A 25,798-nucleotide genomic window follows, 5' to 3' on the forward strand; every position below is an offset into this window, starting at 1 on the left:
CTTTGGGCAGCAAGACCTTGTCTTTCCTGATCAGGGCTTCCAGTGCTTCCGCTGGCGCTTCCTTACCTTGGTTACTGATTAGTGCTCCCTGCTAACTCTTGGCACACTCTTCTGGTCCAAGCCTGGGTTTCCAGTCTCTGCACTTGGCCTGCCCCCTCTCCATCTCAGATCCACACAGGGAAGCGATGATGCACCCTACACCTGAAATGCCTCATGGAAACATCACATTGCACCTGCCCTATCAGTGAGTTCTTATAGCTGATGAGCCAGGATTCAGTGAATCAGTCAGAAGTTACCTTTTCCAAGGGATTGATGAGAGGATGCTTCCTTCCATATGCAGTCACTTCAAGCGGGAACACACCAGGAGAGTGTGAAAATGCGGATGCCGCATCCCCGCCTGACTGACCTGATTTAAATTCCCAAGGTGCAGGATTCTCTCTGCCGTGCGTCTGAGAAACGTGTTCATGCCTTGGGAGGGTGGATGTGTGGAGAACATTAGGCCCTGAGAAACGTGTTCATGCCTTGGGAGGGTGGATGTGTGGAGAACATTAGGCCCTTACTTGAAGCTGGTTTTTTGTTTGTTTGTTTGTTTGTTTTTTGAGATAGAGTCTCGCTTTGTCGCCCAGGCTGGAGTGCAGTGGTACAATCTCAGCTCCCTGCAACGTCCGCCTCCTGGGTTCAAGTGATTCTCCTGCCTCAGCCTCCCGAGTAGCTGGGATTGCACCACTATGCTGGCTAATTTTTGTATTTTTAGTAAAGTCAGGGATTCGCCATGTTGGCCAGGCTGGTCTCAAGTGCCTGACCTCAAGTGATCCACCCGCTTCAGCCTCCCAAAGTGCTGGGATTATAGGCGTGAGCCACCGTGCCTGCCTGAAGCTGTTTTCAAAGGAATCGTTGAGGATGGAATCATGAATGGTTTCTTGGAGACAGAAAATCTGGAGACAGAGTTACCAGAACATTTTTCCCCAGTGGCCATCTGGGATGCCTCAGCCTGGCTTGGTCCCTTTCTGTCCCACTGGCTCCTGCTGTCTGCCATGCGTCTGCAGACAGGAGGACATGGGCAAGTAATGCCTCCTGGATTCTTGTGCAGGGTGTACAGTGGGGAGATGGCATGGGAGGAGGGACAAAGAAACCATTCTCTCATGTCCATCTAACCTGATAGCCAGGTGTTCAGTTCCAGGCCTTGGGCAGCCAGGTCCAGCCCTAGAGGTCCGTACACACCATTCTTTCACTTGCAGAGAAGACTCACCAGAATTTAGGGGCTCATCCCAAGTTACAGGATCCTATTCTTTCCCAACCAATGCCCTCATTTTACCAGCAAACACCCCACGAGTCTGGGAGGTCAACTTGTAACTTGTCATTCAGCCAATCACAGGATGAGGTCCTGGATTTGCTTTTCAGCAATCTCAGCCCAGTGACGGTAGGAGGAGAGATTTTTCCTCCAGCCACACCCAGCTGCTCTTAGATGATTTGATGCAGTGCTTGAGCTGAGCATTTGAATTCCTTAGTTCATCCTAGTCTTTCACCACTTTGTCCAGTGACATTAGGAGCAACCAACCAACATCAGATTCTCAGTTTTTCAAAGATGTTGGAAGGGATCATACACAGAGTTAACTTAGACCCTTCTTAGAAGTCTTTAGAGTATCCAGTGCAGATGTCTATCAGATCTCTATCAACAGTTCAAACCATAGACCATCAATGCTCACCTAACTGGACACAACATCATTAGCATCTTAAGATCTAATCAGATGAGAGAGCCAATTCCAGAAACTCCAAAACCAATTCAGAAAATGCATCCATAAGACTTTATTCCTCTAGAACCAGTCTCGATACCAAAATATATGTAGTGGGGTGGGGGCTTGGGACTCCCTGAAGTGAGTTGGTGGCTCGGCTGCTGAGTGCAGCCGGTCCCACTTGGTCATTCTTGGTGAATTGAGGGATAGATTATTTTAGAGAGTTAGTGTCACAGTTCACAGCATCTGGCCCCAGGACGCTGTGCCCTGTTGTTTTTCCATTGCTGTGCCAGTTTTCTCTACACATCCTGGTATCCACCCAGCTCTGCACCACGGATGGGAGGAAGGTGCCGCCTTCTCTTATCTAAATGAGAGCCAAGCCAATGGGCAAGTCCAGAGCCAGGGTGTGGGTGGTCCACAGAATTTGTGTTAGTGGCTGGAGCTGCCCTCCTGAGCTTTGCCAGCAGGGCCCAGGTCTCCTGAGCCACCTCTGTTTTGGGAGCTCTTGAATTCCTCAAAGACCACGACAGGTCATTTGAGGTAAGCAGCGTGAGATTGGGACAAGAGGTTCTGACCTCTCTTTCATGGCGTCCTGGTTTTCACTAGGGCACCATCACTGTATCTGTGACATGGAAGGTAAAATAAGGGAACAGAAACATTGGTGTCTTACTCTTTTTGATCTGGCAGGCAGGGAAAAAGAAATGTGCATTATAAATTTTGTTCACAGTCTGCCTGGAGTTTGTGGTGAGAGACCATAAACCAATTCCTAAAATACATGGTTAGTCCTACCTTCATAAGTGCTGTGGAGAAAACTGGGGCACAGGGAGGCTTGGGTGGGGCTTCTGGAGCCCTCAGTGGAGGGGTCAGGGAGCAGCTCACAGGGAGGGTGGCTTTGAGGCAGACCCCAGAGGAAGGCAGTGAGGAAGCATGACTGTGCTGAGGGCGGGGAGGTGGCCGGAGCAGAGGTGTGCCGAAGAGTGGGCCTGGCAGCTGAAGGGTGCCTGTCCTTGGGGCTGCTGGGCACCTAGCCTCTGCCAGAATCGGATATGGGTTTCTTGCTCCTAGAAATGCAGGTCCCAACACTGCCCTACTCTAATCTCAGCATGTTAAAACTTGGAGGGGGAGAGTAGGATGTGTACCCGCAGTTGATGTGGTTTGCGCATTTCACTGTCTGTTTTGTGACTTCTCTGCGTTGTTTTCTTAGATTTTTGCTGGTGATTTTAAACAAAATTGATTTAAGAGTTACTTCCAAATGTCTGTCCTGTTGCTGTGCCGCTTCTGTTTTCACCATTTGTTGGCTCCGATTAATCAACTCTGCCCTCTAAAGGAATGGGTTTTGGGTTTGTGATTCTCTTTAAGTGGCGCAAATATAATAAGCAGAGTCTGCAACATTTTATAAACAGGATCACATGCACAGCTCATTTTAGTGGCAATTTCCCCAGAGGTTTGTAAGTTGGATTTTTATTGCATTGAAGAGGGGGCACAGTGTTCTTTGAGAACAGCCAAATCGTTAATCTTGTGCGGGGACACACCCAGAGGAGCCCTTCCTGGGGACATGGAGGGTTTTCGTCTGGTGGCCATTGAGTTACCCTAGTCATTGGTTTCTGGTTGCGCAGCCACAGCCCACCGGGGCCCAGTGACGCTGGGGACTTCTGTTTCTTTGCGCAGTAGCCTCACACCCTCCTTTGATGTGGTAGGGCAGTCAGAGTTGACTTCTTTTTTCCATGAGAATTCCCTTCCTCTAAGCAATAAACAAAATCTTTATCCTTGTGACTTCAGTTTGGATTGTGGCAATTCTCCCTTCCACTTTTGCTGCCTCGCCAAGGGTTGGAAATCTTGACTTGTTTATTCCAAACATGAGGATTCTCTGGTTCTTATGAGCATGCTTGCCGCCTCTTGACACAGTCCTCACTTCCCTGCATCAGTGTCTGCTCATCTGCTTAAATCATCCCACCCATGGGCTCCCAGCAGGGAACCTGGAGACCTTTGTCCCCCTCCCGCATGAGTGCAGGGCAGCCATGCACCAAGGCTTCCTTTGCCATTTGGAAGTCATCGGCTGCCTCTCTGATCAGTCTGGCACAGCTGCAACTTCTGGGAGAGGGAGAAGCACATCTGTTTTCTCTGAGAAAAATCTTTAGTATGCAAGGATCTGTCCTTGAGCTTTTGTGGAATATTGAAATGGTCCATGGAGCCCGTGGTATCAAACCATAGTGGGTAAAAGCAAAGCTATTTGCTTTAGGGTGGACTAAACACATCAGCAAGGACGAAACAAATCAGCAAGGAAATCTTGCTGTGAAATCACAAGGGCGTACATTTCATTTCGCAATCAATTATGGGGAAAAAATTGTAGGCTCAGTGCCGAAGATAATATAAAAGATCTGCTTTGAAATGTTTCCGAGGACAGGGTCTATGATCCCTTTCTCTCTGCTGAACACACTGTCCTAGTGTAACTGAAGAAAGCCCCCGAAGACATTTGGCAGCTTCATTTTATGTTTTTTTCTGTGCAGAAAGTTGAATGGAATTAAAATTCCAGTTAGGCTAAATATTTTACTTCTCCAAAAAGAAATTCAGCTCTGTTTTCTGGCTAATGTTACCTATAATTTAAGATAAGTATTAATGGCATTTTTAGTGCTTTTTGTCTCAATATGCACATTCTGCAAATTTAAACCTCTGTCTGGGGTATCCAGACACATCTGATATATTTCAGTAAAATAATTATGCCATATGCGTTCTTTTCTAGAACTTCTATATTCCTGAGTAAATTTCTACAATGTGGCATGATACAAGAGATCACAAATGTTAATTAGATTATGGAATAAAGGACCGCAGATAAGTAATTAAAGGAGACTTATTTCCAGGGAGGCAAATCAATTCTCCTTCAGCAGTTCTTGTAGCACAGCATGACTTCAAGGCATTTGAGTAAATAAAGACACCTGCTTCAAAATAAGGAAAGTGGGCTGCGGGAACCAGGCCCCTTTCTTGAATCCTGTCTGGTAGTAACAGGTTGTCGTGGTTGTTGCTGACATCGGGCGTGGTTTGCTGGGTGCTAGACGGAGCTGGGAGGCTGTTTCTTGGAGCCCGCCATCCTGCCGCCTGGGTTTTATGTGTTGCCACAGGGTCATTCTCACCGAGGCGTTGGTGGTGGTTCCTTCTGTGCTGGATGTGGCGAGAAGCAGCTGTCTTTGCACCCCTCCATGGGTCGCAGACCCTTCTCCTGGGCCTTTAGCCAGGTATTTGTGCCCCGGGGTGCCTCAGTGCGGGTGCCCTTGGATTTGCATGTCTGACCCTAGTGCAGTGTGACTGTTTCAGTAGCTCTCGGCTAACAAACTTATTATAAATCAGGAACACATTGATTTACATAACTGACAGTTCCTTCTGGAATAGGATTATGCAGAAAATAAAAATGAAGTAGCAAAAGGTAGGAGGGAGGAGAACCAGAGGGTTCCAACACTAGAAAAAAAATCCCTCAGGACAATCAAGCGTTGAACAGATAACCACAGTGAACAGTCCCTTCCTTTGGAAGCTGTTTAGCTTGGGGTTAAACCCCACACATGGCAGTGGAAATATAAATATTAATTTGTCACCCATGCATTTGAAATACAGCATTTGCTGTTTGTGAACCAGCTCATTCCATAGCTTTTCCTTATAATACTGTTAGAGGCACTTCCTTTTTTTTTTTTTTTTTTTTTTTTGAGACAGAGTCTTGCTCTGTTGCCCAGGCTGGAGTGCAGTGGCTCAATCTCGGCTCACTACAACCTCCGCCTCCCGGGTTCAAGCGATTCTCGTGCCTCAGCCTCCTGAGTAGCTGGGACTACAGGTGCCTGCCACTATGCCTGGCTAATTTTTGTATTTTTAGTAGAGATGGGGTTTCACTGTGTTAGCCAGGATGGTCTCGATCTCCTGAACTCATGATCCGCCTGCCTTAGCCTCCCAAAGTGCTGGGATTACAGGCTTGAGCCACTGCGCCCGGCCGAGGCACTTCTTAAAAATTTTACACTTTGGGAGGCCGAGGTGGGCGGATCACGAGGTCAGGAGATCAAGACCATCCTGGCTAACACGGTGAAACCCCGTCTCTACTAAAAATAAAAAAAATTACCCGGGCATGGTGGCGGACACCTGTATTCCCAGCTACTCGGGAGGCTGAGGCAGGAGAATGGCGTGAACCTGGGAGGCAGAGCTTGCAGTGAGCCAAGATCGCACTACTGCACTCCAGCCTGGGCGACAGAGTGAGACTCCATCTCAAAAAAAAATAAAATAAAATAAATAAAAATTTTTTTTTTTTTTTTTGCAGAATACCGTAAAGTCTTTATTCTTTCTCAGACATACTTTCTGACTTGGTCTTGTTTGGTCTCTTTTGGCTGGGTCTTGAAAGAATGCTAAGTCATAAAAAATAACCTTTTTTGGTTTTCATTAATATTTGTAACGCGTTACATATTGACCATTAAGATTGTCATCTAGCAGAACAATATTGTAATTATTAGAAATATTCCACTTTTGCAGAAAGAACACGTTACTAGCTTCATATCAAGATTATGGCATGGAACTTATCTGACTTAGCAGGTTGATGATCATTGGCTGTGATGTTTGCTCTTTAATGAAGATGGATGGGGAGGAAAGAAAAAATCTCTCTCTTGCCTCCCAGGGTACTTTTTCCTGCTTCTCTTTGTTGCTTCTTTTCTTTCCCCTCAGATTTAGGTTAGTTGTAGTTGTATTTCCCTGATTGCTTTGTAAGCATCCTTAAGTTTAAGCAGAATGTTTTTATTCCTCTTAGTATGTGCTAGAATTTAAGCACAGAAACTTCCCATTAGCAGATTTAATGTGTCAAATTTGTGTTTATGGAAAAGAGGAACATCTCTGTACATACTGGGCGCGCGCACACGCACACAGCCATTTCCAAAAGAGATGGTCTGTGACATAAATCCCAAGAAGAATGTTTTAGGGAATGCCCAGTGTTCTTTCCAGTTTATTAAAGGGGATCAGGAGTTCTTAAACCTGGCACGATGGAATGAGGCATGTAAATCTTTCAAATTACAGGCAGTTGTTTTCATAAATTGATGTACTTTTTGGACAGTCAGATTAGAGTTCATTGGCTTCTAAAAGGAAATCATTTAAAAATTAAATGTTAAGAACAGTCAAAGTATTTTTCTTACTGGAATCCTTTAGAAATTAATAGTCTGTGAATTGTTTTTTCTTGTGGTTCTTATTTAGGCATCTGATGGAATGTCAAGAAATCTGGATTTGAGTCCCAGTTTCTCTCCTTCCTTGCCATGTGACCAGGCATCTTAATCTGTAAAATGGGAAAAGGCTGATTACCTAAGGGGACAGGATGATTGGGAGAATCCAGTGGAGTTCTCATCATGAAGATATTTAGTACAGTTATGAGTTGCTGCCCCATGGTACTAATATAAGATGGTGGTATGGATCCTCCCTTCTCGACCAGGGAGAAACAGACAGAAATTCTGGGGCTGTTTTCTTCCTAAGGAAGCCTGTGGCCACCCCGTGTGAAGGAGAATGTTGCTTTTCTAGCTCAAGCCTCTTGAAAATCCTGCATCCTGCCCACCTGGGGGATGGGCTGTGCGGAGCGAATCCTGAGGATTGCTAGGGGTGGGCCGGTGGTATTCGAGAAGAGCTGAAAAAGATTTAAATACCCAGAGACACTCATATATCACATACTCATTTCCAAAAGCGCCCTTTTTTTCCTCCCCTAGAAAGGGCCCTCTTTGGGTCAGCCCCTCTCACTGGACTACAGCTTCCTATCGCACAAAGGGCTTTGCTCCTCACACATAGAACTGCACCCTCCCTCTTCCTAGGAGTTCTCATCCTTCCTTAATAGGAACCTCTTCCTCCTCCTCTTCGTCCTTGATTTTGGCATTATGTTGTGATGCCCTTAAAAAATAACTGTGCCCTGGGCCGGGCGCAGTGGCTCACGCTTGTAATCCCAGCACTTTGGGAGGCCGAGGCGGGCAGATCACGAGGTCAGGACATCGAGACCACGGTGAAACCCCGTCTTTACTAAAAATACAAAAAAATTAGCCAGGCGTGGTGGCGGGCGCCTGTAGTCCCAGCTACTCTGAGAGGCTGAGGCAGGAGAATGGCGTGAACCCGGGAGGCGGAGCTTTCAGTGAGCCGAGATTGCGCCACTGCGCTCCAGCCTGGGCGACAGAGCGAGACTCCGTCTCAAAAAAAAAAAAAAAAGTACTGTGCCCTGAAGGAGTTGCTAAAATTACCAGTTCCTTCACGTTTTGGAATTATTCAAGGGCAAAACCATTTGCGCCTCTTGCAATCTGTTGATTTGTTTACACACACACACACACACACACACACACTCTTTAAAGGAGGTGAATTGATCTATTTCTTCATCCTTTTCTGCCTATAGTTTTTATTCTTGAGTAAATTTTATTAATACGTTATTGAAATTGTCTAATTCTGTATGTTCAAATTTACTATTATAAAATTTTGCCATGTATTTTATTTGCATTAAAAATTTTTTCCTGTCTAAAGATTTTCTCCTTTTATTGCTCTATTGCAAATGGATATGTTATCTATTTTTTCCTTGGTTATAGTAATTGGAGGTTATCTATTTTAAAAATGATTGGATTCATTTCTCATCCCAATATTTTTGATTATGCATGTATCTTTATTCTGTTCTTTGCTTTCCTTCTTAGACTTTTGGATTGAACACTTAGTATTTTTTTGGCTTAGTAATGAATGTTTGTAATGCTGTGGGTTTTCTCGAAATAAATCTTTGGCTGGATTGTATAGCTTTTGGTGTTGCAGTGTTTCCAGTATTATTTGTAGCTAACTTGTAGTGATGGTTTTGATTTTTTTCTTTGATGTGAGGATGTGATCCAGTAATTTTCAGTTGCTTCGTTTTGTTATTTGTGTTATTTCAGGTTTTATTGTGGTTTTATTGTGCACCCCTATGTTTAAGTTGATGTTGATGCCACAGTGGCCTTTCTCCCAGTTAACGTTTGTTGCCAGCACAAGAAAACATTCCTTGCTTTGAAGCACTTCTTCCTGCATTTGGGGCCCTCTGGAAGAGGGAAGCCTGGGGTCTCCCTCCCTGCTCCTTTCCTAATCAGCAGTGATCTCCCCCTACCCCATTCTCATCCCTAAAAATAGTGACTAAGCCACCTGTTGGGAACTTGGACATTAGTTGAGGGTCAGCAGAGAAGGCAGTGCTCACAGACAGGTGAGAAGGGATGCAGGTCCGGTGTGCTCCTGCATTCTTCTGTAAGGGGGCCAGCTGTACCCCTGGCTCACGGGAACGGGGTGAGGACTGGTGACCTGATGTACGCCAGGCACCCTGCGCAGTGCCTGGCATCTGAAAGGGAAGGACGACCAGTGCTTCCCTCTCCACCCTAGCCAGGCAGCTCCCTGGCTTTCTGTGCTGGGCTGGTCCCCGTGCATCTTTGCAGCTCTCTCTGGTTTTCTCCAGAGAACACTTCTCATTCTCCATCCAGCCTTTCCTTCACTGTGGGAAGCCTCCTCAGGTTAGTAGGCAATCAGCAGTGACATGATTTGCTACAGAAACTCCGGTGTTCTGTGTTTTGTTTTGTTTTGTTTTGTTTTGTTTTGTTTTGTTTTGTTTTTGTTTTTGTTTTTTTAATGTAGGCTGCCTTCCCTATGGGAGTGGGTTGGAGACATTCAGCTGCTGTGTGCCTAAGTTGCACATGCTTGTTTGCGAACACCAGGAGGATAAGCCTTCCTTCCACATTGTCCGATCGGGTTTTCTCCAACACCGGAAGCTGTCACTGCTGCCTGGTTCTTTTCTAATAATGATCACCTGGGAGAATGGAAGGCCGGAGCCTTTACTCCACATTCATTGTGTGAAAGCTTTGACCCTGGACGTTAGTCCAACTCAGCATTGTATGTCCTGCCCCCACCCCTTTAATTGTGTTGCTGAGATAATGTAAGAGTTCAAAATGCAGTTTGGAACTAGGGTAGTACATGGGAAGAGTGACCCACAGGATGTAATGTTCTCCGGTGACTGTAGGGTCCTCTTACTAACTAAAGATAATAAATGATAGGGCTGGACTTTATTTACCTAGGGTGGCTTGCATGTGATCAACGTGCCCTTTGAGTTAAAAATTTGGCAATAGTTCACTTGTCAGGAAGGAAAAACTCTTTCTCTATGTTAGGTTCAGCATTTGGGGCCTGCAGATTAAACTGATAAGAGACATATTAATGAGAGAAAAAGGTGTATATTTGTGCACACAGGAGCCAGCAAAGGAAGCGGCTGGCTTGCTGAATCACCCACCAGAATGTTTCCTCAATGTCACAGAAATGGGGGCACCCATCTCCACTCCCTCCCCTGCCTACCTGCTGTTGCCGTTTGTCCTGGCAGAGCTGGCTGTCTTGGGTGCAGAGGAGGGCACCATGTTTGCTTCCGGCTTCTCTTCTTTCCATGCCCATCCACTGTGGGTGCTCGTCAGTGCCACTTCTAGAACCGTTCTGGGCCTTTCCCTGACCTTCTGCTTTGATTTTCTCATTGCTCTTACTTTCCTTTTCTCCTCATATATTTGTTGTTGTAGGCGGTGGCTGGTCATTTGTTCTATCTATTAGCAGAAGTTTCGGTGACTTCCCATTGCTTATTAAATTAACTTTGAACACAATCAGCTGGCATCAAGGGTGTCCCTCTCATTCCCAGCTGCCCTCGCCAGCAGGATTTTTCCTCACCTTCTGCTGGTCTTCTCCACCTGAGCCTGTGAGAAACACACCCCCTGCCCCAGGCTGGCAGGTCCCAGTCCTTCAGGGAGCAGCTCAGGTGCCGCCTCCCTCCTGGAGGTCAGACGGACCTTTGTGAGCAATCAGGCGTTCCCTGTCTTTTGTGGCATCTGCCACTGGCTGGCTGATGCTAATTATTTGCCCACTTTTCTGTTATTAGAAGTTCCTGGAAGCCAGAGCCAGGGTGTTACTCACTCTGCGTTCCTCGTCAGCCACCCTGGGTACCTAGTAGGTATGTTACGTGTTAGATAAATCAGTTAAGAAATCCTAGCGTCTGTGAGCCTGAGGAACAACCAGTTAAGCTTTTCGAGCTCAGGAATGGTTCCTGCACTTTGAAGATGGTCAGGGGCTGCTCTGAAGGTAAAATGGGCAACAGGCTTGGATTTCTCTGGGGTTTGCAAGCCCGCAGTTCAGACAGAGGACACTGTGGAGTTAACACAATAACAGTGGTTCAAGTTGATGAGTCTTGCTGTGTACACGGCTTCACTTCATCATCATCGAAGCCCCTCTAAGGAGCGTGCACATTAGTCCTGGGGGCAAGTGGGAAGTGCAGGCTCATAGGTGAGGCCTTGCAGTTGCCATCAGAGCTGGCCTGGGTGGAAGCAGGATGCAAACCAGGCTTTGAGGCCACACGTGTCATCTGCGCAGAAAGGTACCTTTTACAAAAACTCACACTCTTAAGGAAGTCTGTGACCCTGTGTGATTTTAATAAAGCCCGCTGCATTGTTTATTCCTCTTGGTCTTGGCCTTTGGTTACAGCTGGTGAAATGTGGAGGCTGCCGAGGGCATTTCAGGTGCAGAGCAGAGCTGCAGTTTCGAATTCCTGTTTTAAAATCTTCACTGTTAACTGTGTGGCATCTGCCCTTTCTCGTTTGTCTTTTTTTTTTTTTTAACCTTGGTGGGTTCGTGTGACCTCTGCCAAGCTCCTGTGAGAGTTGTTAATGTGGGGGCCCTGGTTGCGGTCAACGATTCCGGGTTCTTAGGAGGCACTTCCAAATACTTCGGGGCAAGTTTGCTTGGAAGTGCTATGGTTATTGATAGTATGTCTATATTAAATTAATTTCTGTAAGCAAAAACTACCAGTAGCAAAAGCTAGTGTTTGCAGCTCCTATTACAGAAGGTGAATTTTCCCAATATGTTAAAAACTCCTACTTTTAAAAAAAGGTCAGTAACCCAATAGAAAAATGGACAAAGGATATATATATACACAGCTCACAGGAAAGAAAATATGCATGACTCTTCAATATATAAAGATGTTCAGCCTTACAATAGGAGAAAGATAAATAAAACTCCCCTGAAGCATCCTTTGTGTATGAATGAATAACTGGCTTAGTTTGCTGGGGCTGCCAGAACAAAGTAGTGCAGACTGGGAGGCTTCAACAGGAACTCATTTGCTAACAAACCTGGAAAGGTGTTGGTAGGATGGTTTCTTGGGAGGCCTCTCCCCTTGGCTCGTGGATGACCATCTTCTCCCCTTGTGCTCATGTGGTCTTCGTGTGTGTGTGTGTGTGTGTGTGTGTGTGTGTGTCCTCATCTCTTTTTATGACACCGACCGTATTGGATCAGGGCCCACCCTAATGAGCTTATTGCAACTCAGTCACCTCTTTAAAGAGTCACATTCTGCAGCGTTGGGAATTGGGACTCCAACATGTGAATCGTGGGTGTGTGGGAGAGGGAAGCACAATTCAGCCCATAAAAATGCCAAAAAAAAAAGTAAAAAATAAAACTTGATGACACTGTGGCATGGGAAAGGGGGAAATTAGCACCCTCCGACACTGCTGAGGCCATATATGGGACAGCCTCTTTGGAGGGTCATTTGTCAGTATCTGTTAAAAATTCAGATGGAGTCCCTTCACCCAGCAGGTCTGCTTCCAGGACCCAGCAGAATTGACAAATGTACAGCTCTTCCTTGACACCTGGGCCCTCAGAGCAAAAAATGGAAACAATGTGAGCTCAATAAGGCATGGGCTAATTATGGTTAAAAAAATGAGGAAGTCCGTTACATATGGACTGCTCTTTAAGAAACTTTAGGTAAAAAGCAAGGTAAACAACAGTGTGTGTAGAATGCCGCCGTTTGGGTAAAAGGGGGGTAAGGTTTTGTAGGTATTTGCTCGTATGTGCATAACTATTTTTCTCTGAGGTTACATTAGATGTCGTGATGACTTGCTGGGGCAGGGAGGGTTGGTTTGCTGGGTAATGGGGGCCCAGGGTGGGAGGGAGACTTCTCACTGTATATACTTTGGCACGTTTTAAATTTCGATGCCTGAATTTATTAATTAAATGAATACTTTTATTTCCCTGATGAGAAAATTGTATCACGAGGTCCTTCATACTTTAGGTTATTTGAGGCCATTTAAAAAACATGAAATTATTTCGATTAAAGTCATCGTTGTGCCGAGAAGCCTGCTGGTTTATTTTTCTTGGGGAATAAGTGCCTCAGAAGTCATGGTTTGGAGGGTTTTATGAGGACAGTGGTTCCACATCTGCAGGACAGAGCTGGGTCCTTCCCGGAGAACAGGCTGCCACTCAGACGCTCCTGCCTCGAGGCCTCTGGTGCAGAATACGTGAATCATTGTACCAGGCTTCATTTTGCTCAGAAACTACTTAGAATTGTTAATTGGGCCCTTTTGGTTTTACCAGGTTATTCAGAGGCATTTCTGGGTGATGATGTTGATAAAGCTGATAGCACTTTGCATCTGTTGAGCACCATGAACTTTGCCAAGTGCTTTCCTACTCATGATCTCATTTAATTGTCACTTGGAACTGTGAGGTTGGAAGCACAGATCTGATTCCCATCTTGTTGTGGATGAAGAATTTAGAGGGTTTAAAGGACTTGCCTGATGTCTCCTGGTAAGAGCTGGTCTTCCTGCTGCAGGAGTTTCAGTGTGTAAGCCAAGACGAGGAAGAATGGCTGAACAATGCCTCTGGTCCAGGAACCATGTCAGATTTGTCAGCGTCCATCGTGGGTGTAGTTCAGGGGTTCTCAGTTGGGTGATTTTGCCCTCTGGGGGACACTGACAATGTTTGGAGACATTTTTAGTTATCAGAACCTGGGGTGTATCACCGGCATCTAGTGGGCAGAGCCAGGGGTGCTGCTAAACACCCTGCAGTGCATGGGGAGGCCCGCAACAGAGCTGAGCAGCCCCAAAAGTCAGTGCTGGGGTGGAGGACCCCTGGTGTGGCTGTAAAGGAGAGCCTTGCCTGCAGCCCCCAAAGCCTGTCTCTTGCTTTCCCAAGCTTATCTGGGTGTTCGCCTTTGAAGGTTTCTTCCTTAGGATTGTTGGTAGGAACGATTCTTTGGGATCTTGACGAAGGCATGTTTCAGGGCCCTCTTCTGGCACCCGTGTTGACTGTTGTCCTGCCTTCCCTGTGCAGTGCTGCAGGGGCCTGGCGCGAGTGCAACCCACATGTATGGGCACTGGAAGACTGAGACCCGGCCTTCACTCTGTCCCCTTTTTCTTTCTTTCTTTTTTTTTTTTTTTTTTTTTTAATACTTTTAAGTTCTGGGGTACATGTGCAGAACGTGCAGGTTTATTACATAGGTATAGACGTGCCATGGTGGTTTGCTGCACCCATCAACCCGTCATCTACATTAGGTATTTCTCCTAATGCTGTCCCTCCCCTAGCCCACCCCCCGCCCCCCCCGACAGGCCCCAGTGTGTGATGTTCCCCTCCCTGTGTCCATGTGTTCCTGTCCCTGCCCCTCTTCCACTTCCTCCCATTTCTTTTTTTTTTTTTTTTTGAGACTGAGTCTCGCTCTGTCGCCCAGGCTGGAGTGCGGTGGCGCAATCTCGGCTCACTGCAAGCTCCGCCTCCCGGGTTCACGCTATTCTCCTGCCTCAGCCTCTCCGACTAGCTGGGACTACAGGCGCCCGCCACCACGCCCAGCTAATTTTTTTGTATTTTTAGTAGAGACAGGATTTCACCGTGGTTTCGATCTCCTGACCTCGTGATCCGCCCGCCTCGGCCTCCCAAAGTGCTGGGATTACAAGCGTGAGCCACCGCGCCTGGCCCACTTCCTCCCATTTCTGTGGGAAGGAGGGGAAAGTTGCCGTACTTACTGGTTGGCATTGGGTGTTAGGGTCCTCCTCCGTTAGTGGCTGGTGCATGCAGAGCACAGGAAGAGAGCCCCAGGAATGCCAGGCAGTGGTGCAGATGCTGCCCGTGTCCAGCGGGCTCCATCAGGTTTCCCGGGCCGAAGCGGCTGGAATGCTTGCACACCTGAAACCGCCTTTGCAAAATGATGACTGAGACAGTGAAAGAGATCGAACTTAACTGACTCCATCTTTCTAACCTCCAAGCTGTCCTTGTTCATTCCTGGGCATAGGCTGACTTAACTTTGGGAGAAACTTACAGTTTAAACAAAGATGGTAACAGCCCTTTGCCAAAGCAGACCTCCTTCTTGCCTGGGGACTAGATTGCTTTTGTAGGACAAACATTGCCACAAGGTTAGAAATTATGGCTTAGGAGTCACGCAGCTTGGGGCTACAAGATTCTGACCCACTCTAAACTGCTCCTAAGATCAGTGCCTGAGAGATTTTGCAGGCCCTGCACTAGATGGATCAGCTGGCCCCACTCAGATCAATAAACTGGCTCATCTGATCTTGTGGCCCCCACCCAGGAACTGACTGAGCACAAGAAGACAGCTCTGACTCCCTATGATTTCATCTCTGACCAATCAGCACTTCTGGCTCACTGGCCTCCCCCACCCCACCAACTTATCCTTAAAAATTCTGCTCCCTGAATGCTCGGAGAGACTGATTTCAGTAATAATAAAACTCTGGTCTCCTGCACAGCTGGCTGTGCGTGAATTACTCTTTCTCAACTGCAGTTCCCCTGTCTTGATGAATTGGCTCTGTCTAGGCAGCGGGCAAGGTGAGCCCACTGGGCGGTGACACATCCAATGAGGTTGAAGAGCAGGTTCCACCCAGAGTGGAGCTTTTCCTGATGCAATATCCCACCCCCTGGTTGTTGGTGCTGGTGTGTGAGTCACAGGCCCAGCCCGAGTATTTGAGACGCAGTGACCTCAATAAGGACTTGAGCTGGTTTCCTGAGTGCCCTCTGGTGAGCCTCATGTCTGGGGAGCCTTGCCACCCAGCGCGTCTGCTACCAGGAATGAGTTGGAGGGAAGTGGGAAGGCTGTGTTTTTTCTCCATCTTCCTCTCCAGGAAGGAGGCGGCCTCGGTCCTGAGGCGGGGTTTGCTCTGGGTGGAGAGCTTCTGGATGTTCTGTTCTTGCTTGCACATCCCGGGAAGGATCAGGGTGACACAGAAAACTTGGCTGAGGTGTCTTGCTAGGGCTCCTTAAAAGGAGAAGGTAGCCAGGTGAAAGTTATCTTGTTTGCTTGGCAAGTAGTGACCTACCTTGGTGGTCAGATTGAGAGCAGCAGTGAACTGAGGAGGGCGGAGCTTTGGAAGTGCAGAAGGACTAGGGGGTGGTCACTTGTGCCTTGCTGCTCCAGGAAGCTGCCTGGTGACCCTCAGTCCCCTAAGTCAGCAAAAGATTGTTTCCCAGGGTGTCATATTGCACAGCTGGCTGCATTGGGAGAAGAGGCGGGGAGATTACCTCCCTGCTGGGAGCAGACTTAATGCCCAGAAAATAGAAGGGATGGGAGCCAGTGAAACCAGTTAAACAGCAGCTATTAAAAAGGGAGTGGGAGTAGAAATGTCAGAGTTCCCAGCTCTCTTAGGGAAAAGCGATTTAGATTTCCTGTGCCATCTAGAAAGATACTGGTGTTTTCCTGTAAGAGCTTACTGTGGCATGCCCATTCCCCAGGAAGGAGCAAGCATTGTGGAAGCCTGCAGGTGAGCGTGTGTGTGAGATGAAGGTGTGCTGAAGGACACTCTTGATGATGGAAGCTTCCCTGAAATCAGAACCTGGGATCACCAAGCCTCCTCAAGGCGGGTGCCCGTGACTGGATGGTTATTGAATGAGCGACATGCCTCTCCCTCTGAGTTGGATGTCAGACACATCATTCGAGGCTTCTGCACTTGTCCAGTCAAGACTGAAGTTGTCTTTATTATCTTAGCAGTCAAAGGCATTTAAACGCTTGAAAAGGGTTCAACATACATTAAAACTTGGGCTGTTTATTTGGGCTGTCTTAGAATCAACTCCAGATGGCAGGATTTAGTTTGAATTTTGAGAGGAATGTATTTTATAAACGCGGTGCATGTTACTATTAGCGCCTCCCTAGAGTCAACACGAGTTAACCCTTTGGTCACAGGGTCCACAGTTAACATTTACTGAGCTCGAGCACACCAGCACTGTCCCTGGGCACTTGAGTTTGCTGTTAAGTGGGAAATGCAGAGAAGTAAACCTGAAATGAAAATCAGAGCAATAGATAATAAAAGTAAAGTTTGCACAGGGTGTGGGGAGGGAAGACAAGTGAAGCATTTTCCTGACTTGCAGAACCTCCAAAATCAAAAAGGCCTGGGAAGTTGGGACATGTTCTCAAAGGGTGAGCTCATTTGGAGTCAGCACAGTGAGACCTAGAGTCAGGGGCGAGCTGAGGGGTCTTCCTTGGGTGTTCTAAGAGCTGGACTCAGTGCTCTCCCGAAGGGACCAAAGAGACTCAAAAAAGGTTTCTTCTTTTTTTTCTCCATGTGTGCAAAAGCTACCATCAAGTCCTGAGTCAGCAGCGGAGCAGGCTGACCTCTGAACCCCGTGAACCCGCTGTGAACCCACACTCTGGCGGTGGCGTCCCGTGCCAGCCGTGGGTTCTTGGCTGCTCGCCGTGGCCTCGTGCAGAAGCTCAGGAGACAGCTGCCTGGGCCCCTAGGTCATGAAGTGGGAGTCGGGATCCAGACCCTGCCCAGGCTGCCCCGTGCCCTGCACTGCCTGCCTCCCCCAGGAGGGCGGGCAGGTTTGCGGGCTTGTTTTCCAGGGAGTAGCACTTTGGGATTTGTGGTTTTGAAAAGAGAACTCTGCAAGTCATGAGGGCTGAGTAGCTTCAAGAGAGACCACAGGGAAGGCAGGCGCAGAGCTGGGGACTGTGAGAGCCCGGGCCTTGAGAGGACACAGACATGCATGTTAGGACAGGCCTGCTTTTCTGGAAAGCTCCCTGAGGGGAGAGTGTGGCAGCTTTGGGAGGTGCTAGAATTGGCTGCCCTTCTACCAAACAGGCAAGTGAGTCGGAGGCCACGCTAGGCAGCCTCTCCACTCACAGGGACTTGGAGACACATGGTGGGGGATGGGGGGCACAGGGAGGCTCAGTGCTGCAGGAGGGAGGAAGAGGAGAGGGTCTTGCCTTGGCACTGCTCTCCCAATGTGTGTGACACCACCGCCTCGAGTGGCTGCAGGTTCTCAGCTCTCACTGTGCCTGAGGATCCCCCACTGAAGTGGCCTAGAAGTGGAAACACCCAGTCCACCTTCCAAGATCCTGGGGCAGTGGGTGGAACGCACGCCCTGGAGCCCTGAAGTCAGGTGCGGGCCCCCGAGCACACCCCATGGCTCCCTCCCAGAGCATGATGGGGGTGTACCTGCAGTCTGGGGGTCCCAGCACAGTTCTCACTTTGACACACTTCCCGTGCTGGTACATGTTTGTCAAACTTTCTAGTTCCAATATAATTGTGAAAAATACTCTTTGATTATTAAAAAAAATTTTCCTGGATTCATTTTGAAAATGATTCTCTTTTTTTTTGTTTTGTTTTATAGGATACAAAATTATGGATAATAATGGAATATCTTGGTGGAGGCTCCGCACTAGATCTAGTAAGTATTATGTTGGATGCAGAATACGTATCAAAGCTTTTTCTCAGGAAACCTGGGTTTTAAAGAATCCGTTGCATGTATCCATTTCTTTTTCTTTCAAGTTGCATTAAAAAAGGAACGAAACTATTCCTTATGTGTTTTTGCTTCTTATACATCACTAAAAATTAACGGTTTACTTTTTTTTTTTTTTTTTTGAGACAGAGTCTTACCCTGTTACCCAGGCTGGAGGACAGTGGCGCAGTCTCAGCTCACTGCTACCTCCACCTCCTGGGTACAAGTGATTCTTGTGCCTCAGCCTCCCAAGTAACTGGGACTACAGGTGCATGCCACCACAGCTGGCCAATTTTGCGATTGTTGTTGTTTTTGGGTAGAAATAGGTTTTTGCCATGTTGGCCAGGCTGGTCTCGAACTCCTGACCTCAAGTGATCCCCCTGTCTCGGCCTCCTAAAGTGCTGGGATTATAGGCCAGGAGCAGTGGCTCACGCCTGTCTACTTTTGAAACCAGCTGTTTTGTTTCATGGGAAACCAATAAATCTATTCATAGAAGGAAGCAAGGAAGGATCATGCCTGGAATTATCTCACCTAAGAACAGTTGAGTAGCTTATTTTCTGAAACAGGCTCTATTTACTTTTGTAGGGCTGTTATCTCATCGTTTCATATTTCACATGACAACCTAGTTTCCAAAGTAAGCGTGTAATATTTTCATTTTGGAAGTAAGAGGCAAGGTGTGATTATGGAGGTCAGATGTTGGATGTGGGAGCAGTGGTCATGCCTAAGGGGAACACACACTTCCATGCTTGCCAGCGCTCCCAGGGCGTGGAGGTGGGGCTGGCCCGTACCAGTGATGTTTCCTCTGAACTCTCCCTCGAGTGCCTTCTGTGGCCTCCAGTCCACACGTAAGGTAGTGGAAGCCAGGTGGAGGGTGGCTGTACCATCCTGGTCTGTGATTCGCTTGTGTAAAACATGGCTTCCTATTGGGTTTTGACGCAGTGCTTACAGATAAGCAGCATATGTCATGAGCACAGCTGAAATCATCCTTGAAGCATAGTAAATGCAGACGAATTCACGCAGCTGTTTAGCACTTGCTATCTCATCCCCGCTGTGGTTATGCAGCGAAGTCACTGTGATCACTCATTCCCCACCCCTTCTGTAAGTGCAGGGCATTTAGGTGAATGGTGATTTTCAAGATAGGCCAGATCTGTCATTGCAGTGTTAGAGGTTGGGTCCTGGATGGTAGGTGGTCATCAGGATGACAGGGCTGCGGTTTCCACTGCGGTTGCAGGGTGAGCTGAAGGAAGCTGTGTTATTTTAGCGTAGTCTACACAGATTTTATTCATGAAGGAAAGAAAGCCCCTTTGAGAGGAAACTTCTTAGGCCTGGTACAGTGGCTCATGCTTACAGTCTGTTCACTTTTGGGAGGCTGAGGTGGGAGGATCACTTGAGCCCAGATGTTCAGGACTGGCCTGGGCCGCATAGCAAAATCCCATCTCTATAAAAAATTTAATTCTAAAATAAATAAGATGAAACTTCTTTCTCACAGTAATAATAGCAATTGATAGTTTGTTTTGGGAAGATAAACTTCTGAAACTATATGTATCTCCAGAAGGCTAACATACCCAATTTACATAATCAAATATTGTTATAAACCATAAAAATAATTGATAAAAATGGTATTAAAAGGGAGATTTCAAGAAAAATTAATATGGTATAAAATTATATTAAAAAGGGAAAAACAGCAATGTAGCGGGATTATTTTTACAACTTATTTTGGTTCCTTTCCATAAATGTTCACATAAAGAGCTTTTCATTTTTTCACCCTGTTGGGAAATACTACAGAAATGTAGAAAATTACCTCATTTTATGTTATTAGATTTACTATTATCTTAAGTGAATTTCATTTGTAGCATATACGAAGTTGTTTACAGGGACTGTTTTTCCAACATTTAAGTCCTTCAGAAGAGCAATTCCAGGAATGCTTTAGCGTGTTCATTTTTAATGGTATAATAATTTAATTTATTTGATGATAACCTTCGGATTTCTTTGAACTGCAGTCTGTGAAATTTTAGATACTACAGTTGGAAGGAAGGGTAAAACTCTCCACTTAAAAAATCCCAGATAGTGTGAGACTTCCAGCAAACCGTTTTTCACTTCTGCTTAAGGAGTGCTGGTGACAAGGGACAGACATTCCTTTTTGAATGTCCCTAATCGTCTCATTTAATTGGTGCAGGAATGGAGACCCTCAAGGGTGAGGGGTCCCAGCTAGGAGGCCTTCAGGGTTGAGGGGTCCCAGCTAGCAGATAGGGCTGGGCCTTGACCCTTGCTCTGCCACCTCAGAGCCTGTGGCCTCCCTTGACCCCACGGTGTCCTCTACCGACCTCTGATGTTGTCCTCTTTCTCCATCTTTACCCTTTTCTGTTGGCCTGCTCTCAGCCCCTCAAAGAGGCCACACTTTCTTGGGAAGGGGTGTTTTGGGGGTAGGCTGGGAACTGTTGCAGTCTTTGCTTCTTTCCCACATCCACACCACCGGGCCCTCTTGAGGTGCAAGGGTCTGCCGGAGCTGAGGGGAACTGAAAGTCCATCTGGAAACTTACAGATGCCTGGGGCACCCTAGAGAGGGGAAGTGACTTTGCCCCAAGTTAAAAATTGGGTGGCAGACAACATGGCATATACATAAATCTCGGGCCCCACATATCAGGACGAAGGACGAAGCAGAGAGGCTTTATGACTTGAAGGCTGGGATGAGCCCAGGTCTGCTTGGGCAAGTTGCTGAGACGTCACCTGTGGATGGCTAGCCCAAGTCTGCTGTCGGGCATACGCATCCCTCAGCTGGCAGGGGGTGCATCCCTTAGCAGCCACCTTTTCCGCTCTCTGGGTGCTTTTTAACTTTTTAAAAAATGCAAATTTGGGATCTCAGGTGGAGAATAGAGAAGTATTATTAAGAGCCATGAATATAAAATAGAAAATAGGTACACATTTTATTTTGAATGCACATATTTGAGTGTGTGCTCAGTCTGTTGATTTAAAAAAATTTAAAATAAAATGGTCAATGGAAATTAAGTGTCTCTATGATCCCAAGGCCACTAGGCTCTTGGAATATAGCTTGAAAACTACTCACATCAGTCATCTCTCAAGTTCCAGCCGCCTTGCCTGTTAGGGTGCCCTGACTTAGAAGAGCTTAAGAAGTATCACACAGTCCAAGACACCTTAACTTAAATGCAGTCCATCTTTGTAGCCTGGCGAGGGAAACCATTTTTCATTTGGCGTAGACTTGTGTGCCTTCTGCGTGCCAGGGGCTGCTCTGGCCGTTGGGGGTTATTGCCATTGGACACAGCAGTGGAAAGTCCTCCTCTCAGGGAGTTCTGGTGGGGAGGTCGGCCAATTACACCGTTTGTTAGAAGGTTCCTTCCTTACAAGGAAAACAATGCAGGCGAGGGAGGTGAATGGGGGAGCTGGAGTGAGGATGAGCCACAGAGGGCCTGAGACCAGAAGGTTTCAGCTGATTAAAAGATCAGCCAGAGAATCCGAGGGACAGCCTTGGAATCTAATTACAAAGGGACTATGCTACATAAACCAGTCACTTAATCAGGCAGAGATGTTTGACACACTTAAAAAATGAGTACACAACATGGGTTTTAAGAAATGAGATGGCATATTCATTGATGTTTAGGCCAAGTTGCTGTCATAGCAGCTCTAAAACAGTGTCTCACAAAAGATAGAAATTTATTTCTCCCCCGCACGTGGGGTCAGTGGCTCTGGTCCGTACCGTCGCGGTCTGTGCTGGTGGGTGGCTCCACCATCTGGAGCCCCAGGCTTCCCTCGGTCTTCAGCCATTGTCCTCTCCCGCTGCCAGTGCTTCAGGGCCAAGACCAAGCAGGGGCAGGGGGTGTGTTTGCTCCTGTCTGACCCGCTGGCGAGGTCTTAGTCACCTGACCACAGGCTGCTGCTCAGAGTCTGGGAAATGTGGTCTCTTGTCGTGGCTGTGTGCCTGGTTGATAGACCCTATTACAGAGCTTCAAAGCAGGGGAGGACAGACTTGGGGAGGGGGAGTTAGAAGTCACCCAGAGGTAGGATGTGGTCTAGGTTTTTTTCCTGGGTCCTATTTGAAGAGTCTGCAAGTGCCTGAATGATGGAGAGCATGGTCACGATGGTGAACGCCAGCTGATGACTTGGAGAGCTTGGCCTGGTCCGAGCTGCTCATGAGGCACTCTGTGGGATAGACAGCAGGCGAATACCCTTTATGGTGGATTTTGACACAGGAAGGATTTCCCCCCAAGTAAGGAGAGTTTTATCTCTTTTTCTCCCCTTCCTCCTCGTTCCCCATGGGCATATAAGTCAATGATGGATGGTGTTCAGGGCAGATTTAAAAGGGCAGAACCATGCAGATAGTCATCACAGAGCCAGCCCTTAATTATCCAGGGGAGGATTTTCCATGAGTGTTCCTCACCTCTTCTTCTTAGCGCTCTTTGGGAATGACAGCAGGCCGCTCTGCCGTTGCTTTCAGGAGACTTGGTAATGGAAGGGAGGTGGTTAAGTCCAGATCTAGCCACAGGTTATTGATCGTCGGCTTGGGCACAGACTTGGTGAAGGAGGAGATGGGAGATGGGACCCGACTCTACTGTGACTTTTTTTTTTTTTTTTTTTGAGACGGAATCTTGCTCTGTCACCCAGACTGGAGTGCAGTGGTGCGATCTTGGCTCATTGCAACAACCTCCGCCTCCTGGGTTCAAGTGATTCTCCTGCCTCAGCCTCCCAAGTAGCTGGGATTACAAGCACGTGCCATCATGCCCGGCTAATTTTTCTGTGTTTTTAGTAGAGATGGGGTTTCACCATGTTGGCCAGGCTGGTCTCGAACTCCCGACCTCAGGTGATCCACCCACCTTGGCCTCCCAAAGTGCTAGGATTACAGGCATGAGCCACCGCGCCTGGCCTCTAACGTGACTTTGATCTTTGGTTGAGTGGATTCTCCCACACTCCAGCGTTAACGAACAAAAGCAAACACTCCGGCATCTCTATCCTCCTCCCCAACTTTCCACCCAGGTGATGAGAAAAGTCTGTGTTCCTCATTTTGAAAATTAAAATTTCTACATTCTATGAACACTGAAAAATAGATGTGGAGAAAGCAGACTTAAGGCAGAGTTTTCCCGATTGTGTTCTTTAGAATAGTTCTTTCAATATGCATTTCTTGTAAATAAGACTTCTGGTCAGGTAACTGGGAAAAACTATATTCTGGGGAACAGAGTCTGTGCCGTAATGTCTTAGCTTGAGGTAACTTTTGGACAATATCTTAATTGGAATTTGGGACAATTCCTGGCAGGCGATGGAGATGGGCATTTCGACCTTCTCTGAGCATATGTGTGAGGTCAAACTAAAAGCGACAAGTGCATTCTCTGCACCTGGGTCCTGAGTGGAGAAGGCCCAGGGTGGCTGGATTCCAGGTGCATCTGCTGCCAGGCAGGCCAGAGTCCCAATGAGGCCAGTGTGTGAGGAGAGGCCACCTCTGAGAGTGGTCCTGATCCTGGGATTGCTGTGTAGACCAGGGCAGGCCTGCGAGCCAAGGCAGCACAGCTCACCTCACCCATGGGCCGGAAAGCAGGGCCAGGTATGAGTCAGGCTGTGGTTTCGGTGACAAGGGCTGTGTCGGCTGCCCCCACACTGCACCCCACAAGCACTTCTGGATGTCGAACAGGACGTGAAGGAGCTGAGACAGGCAAGGAGGACTGTCGGCGTCTGTCCCAGAGATGTGCACGCCTAAGTCGGATGCTTCCTGTGGAGGAGTGCCCTAATTGTCATCCCCTTTGGCTTAAAGCACATTTACTTATCTTTTTAAAACTAAGTGAAAGGCCCCAGATTGTGTCTTCCTGTTGACTAAAATGTGTGGGTGTGGGCTGTGAAGACATTCACTGTCAAGTCTGAAAACCAAGAATGGGGGACCATGATTTGAGGGAACCCTACCTGCATCGATTAGACGTCTGCCCTCTGTCTGGCTCCGTTTCTGTGGTTCCAGGGAGCGCTGGTGGCTTTGCTGCTGTCGTCCGTGGAATTACTGTTTGTGACTGACTGCCCCACTCTGCAGGGGGCGGGGCCTTCCTGTCTGGTTTGAAGTGAGCCTGTGACCCTGGTTTTCCTTTCCTTTTAAATGGAGATGTGGATACCTGACATTTCTTCCTTTCATCTTATACAGTTGTGGATATAAAGGAGTCAGTAGGAACAATTATTTTGAGTTTCTGAGAATAAAAGCTTTCAGAGGTAATTATTACCTTAGGGATAATATAATAGTTATTTTTATTATATAATATCTATTATATAACAAATCCCAAACTATTAGGATTTAAGCTCTTTCAGCTGCATTCCCCCACGTTGGGGAGCTTTAACTGCAGATTTAAAAAATTCTAGTACAAGGATATCCTCAGAGGCGCCTGGCTCCTAGGTCTTCTTTCCTGGGTGATTTTGGGTACCGGGGTGAGCCTTCTGGTAAGGGAGCCACATATGTTAGGACAGATCCTGGCTGCTCTGTGAGTCTGTAGGCTGTTTGTTTCCTGGAGTGAAATCCCCAGCCTGTACCCCGCCCCTGCCATGGCCAGAGGGGTGCCCTTTGGTCAGCTGCAGGTGCAGGCGGGGCCTCGGGCTTCCTCACTGGCTCAGCCTGCGCCCCGCCCCTGCCATGGCCAGGGGGTCGCCCTGTGGTCAGCTGCAGCCGCAGGCGGGGCCGCGGGCTTGCTCATTGGCTCCACTTTGCTTCTTGGCTGGCTTGGCTTCATTCAGCAAAGCCGTTTTCTTGGGCCCTTTGTTTTTTTAAGGGTCCCTCAGTGGACTGTAATTGTTAGGGCAAAATCGTGTGTTTTAAGTGAAGAAGATTTCAGGTTTTAATTACCCTTGTCCATTAACATGGATAGTGTTTCTGTTTTATCTCAAACTTTCCATAAGATAATCATTTAAATAACTTTAAGAATTTTTTTCTCTTCTTAGTTAGAACCTGGCCCGTTAGATGAAACCCAGATCGCTACTATATTAAGAGAAATACTGAAAGGACTTGATTATCTCCATTCGGAGAAGAAAATCCATAGAGACATTAAAGGTAAGAGGACATCCGTTTTCATTCCTTTGAAATACCAAAGGCGGTGGTGGGGTTGCACTGAAGCCTTCTCAAGGGAAGGTGCCTGCACCCATTTGTCCTGCACGTTTGCCCTGCCTGGGCTGGCTTTGAGGGGGTCTGACAAAAAGTGTAGCCCCCAGTGCCTGTTCTCGGTGGGCTCGCCACCTAGCCGGGGAGAAGACGCGCTTGTGGCAGTGCACGGAGTTGTAAGTCCATGCCGCCCAGGGCCCCCTTGGCTTTCTTTTGCAGCGGCCAATGTCCTGCTGTCTGAGCATGGTGAGGTGAAGCTGGCGGACTTTGGCGTGGCCGGCCAGCTGACGGACACCCAGATCAAAAGGAACACCTTCGTGGGCACCCCTTTCTGGATGGCACCCGAGGTCATCAAACAGTCGGCCTATGACTCGAAGGTGAGGGGAAGGTGAGGGCGGCGCCGTGCCTCACAAGGTATGGAGGGCCCCCACCTTTTGTTCTTTAGCCTGGTAGCTTTTCTAAGTTAGAACGAAGCTGGTACCTTGAGGTAGGTCATAAAGGTAAT

The 25,798-nt window shown here is 47.5% G+C and overlaps 1 protein-coding gene across 5 annotated transcripts in view; it reads left to right on the plus strand.

Annotated features, from left to right (window-relative positions):
- The window catches only part of STK24 (serine/threonine kinase 24), a 129,514-nt gene that overhangs the window by 80,369 nt on the left and 23,347 nt on the right, over positions 1 to 25,798 (plus strand). For all 5 annotated transcript variants that reach the window (XM_055244511.2, XM_063618960.1, XM_063618958.1 and 2 more), the window contains exons 3-5: positions 18,114 to 18,170; positions 25,137 to 25,245; positions 25,513 to 25,670. In XM_055244511.2, coding sequence (XP_055100486.1) covers positions 18,114 to 18,170; positions 25,137 to 25,245; positions 25,513 to 25,670 — 324 coding nt within the window. The remainder of the gene's footprint in view (positions 1 to 18,113; positions 18,171 to 25,136; positions 25,246 to 25,512; positions 25,671 to 25,798) is intronic.

The sequence above is a fragment of the Symphalangus syndactylus genome, chromosome 15 (genome assembly GCF_028878055.3).
Source record: "Symphalangus syndactylus isolate Jambi chromosome 15, NHGRI_mSymSyn1-v2.1_pri, whole genome shotgun sequence".
NCBI lineage: Eukaryota > Metazoa > Chordata > Mammalia > Primates > Hylobatidae > Symphalangus > Symphalangus syndactylus.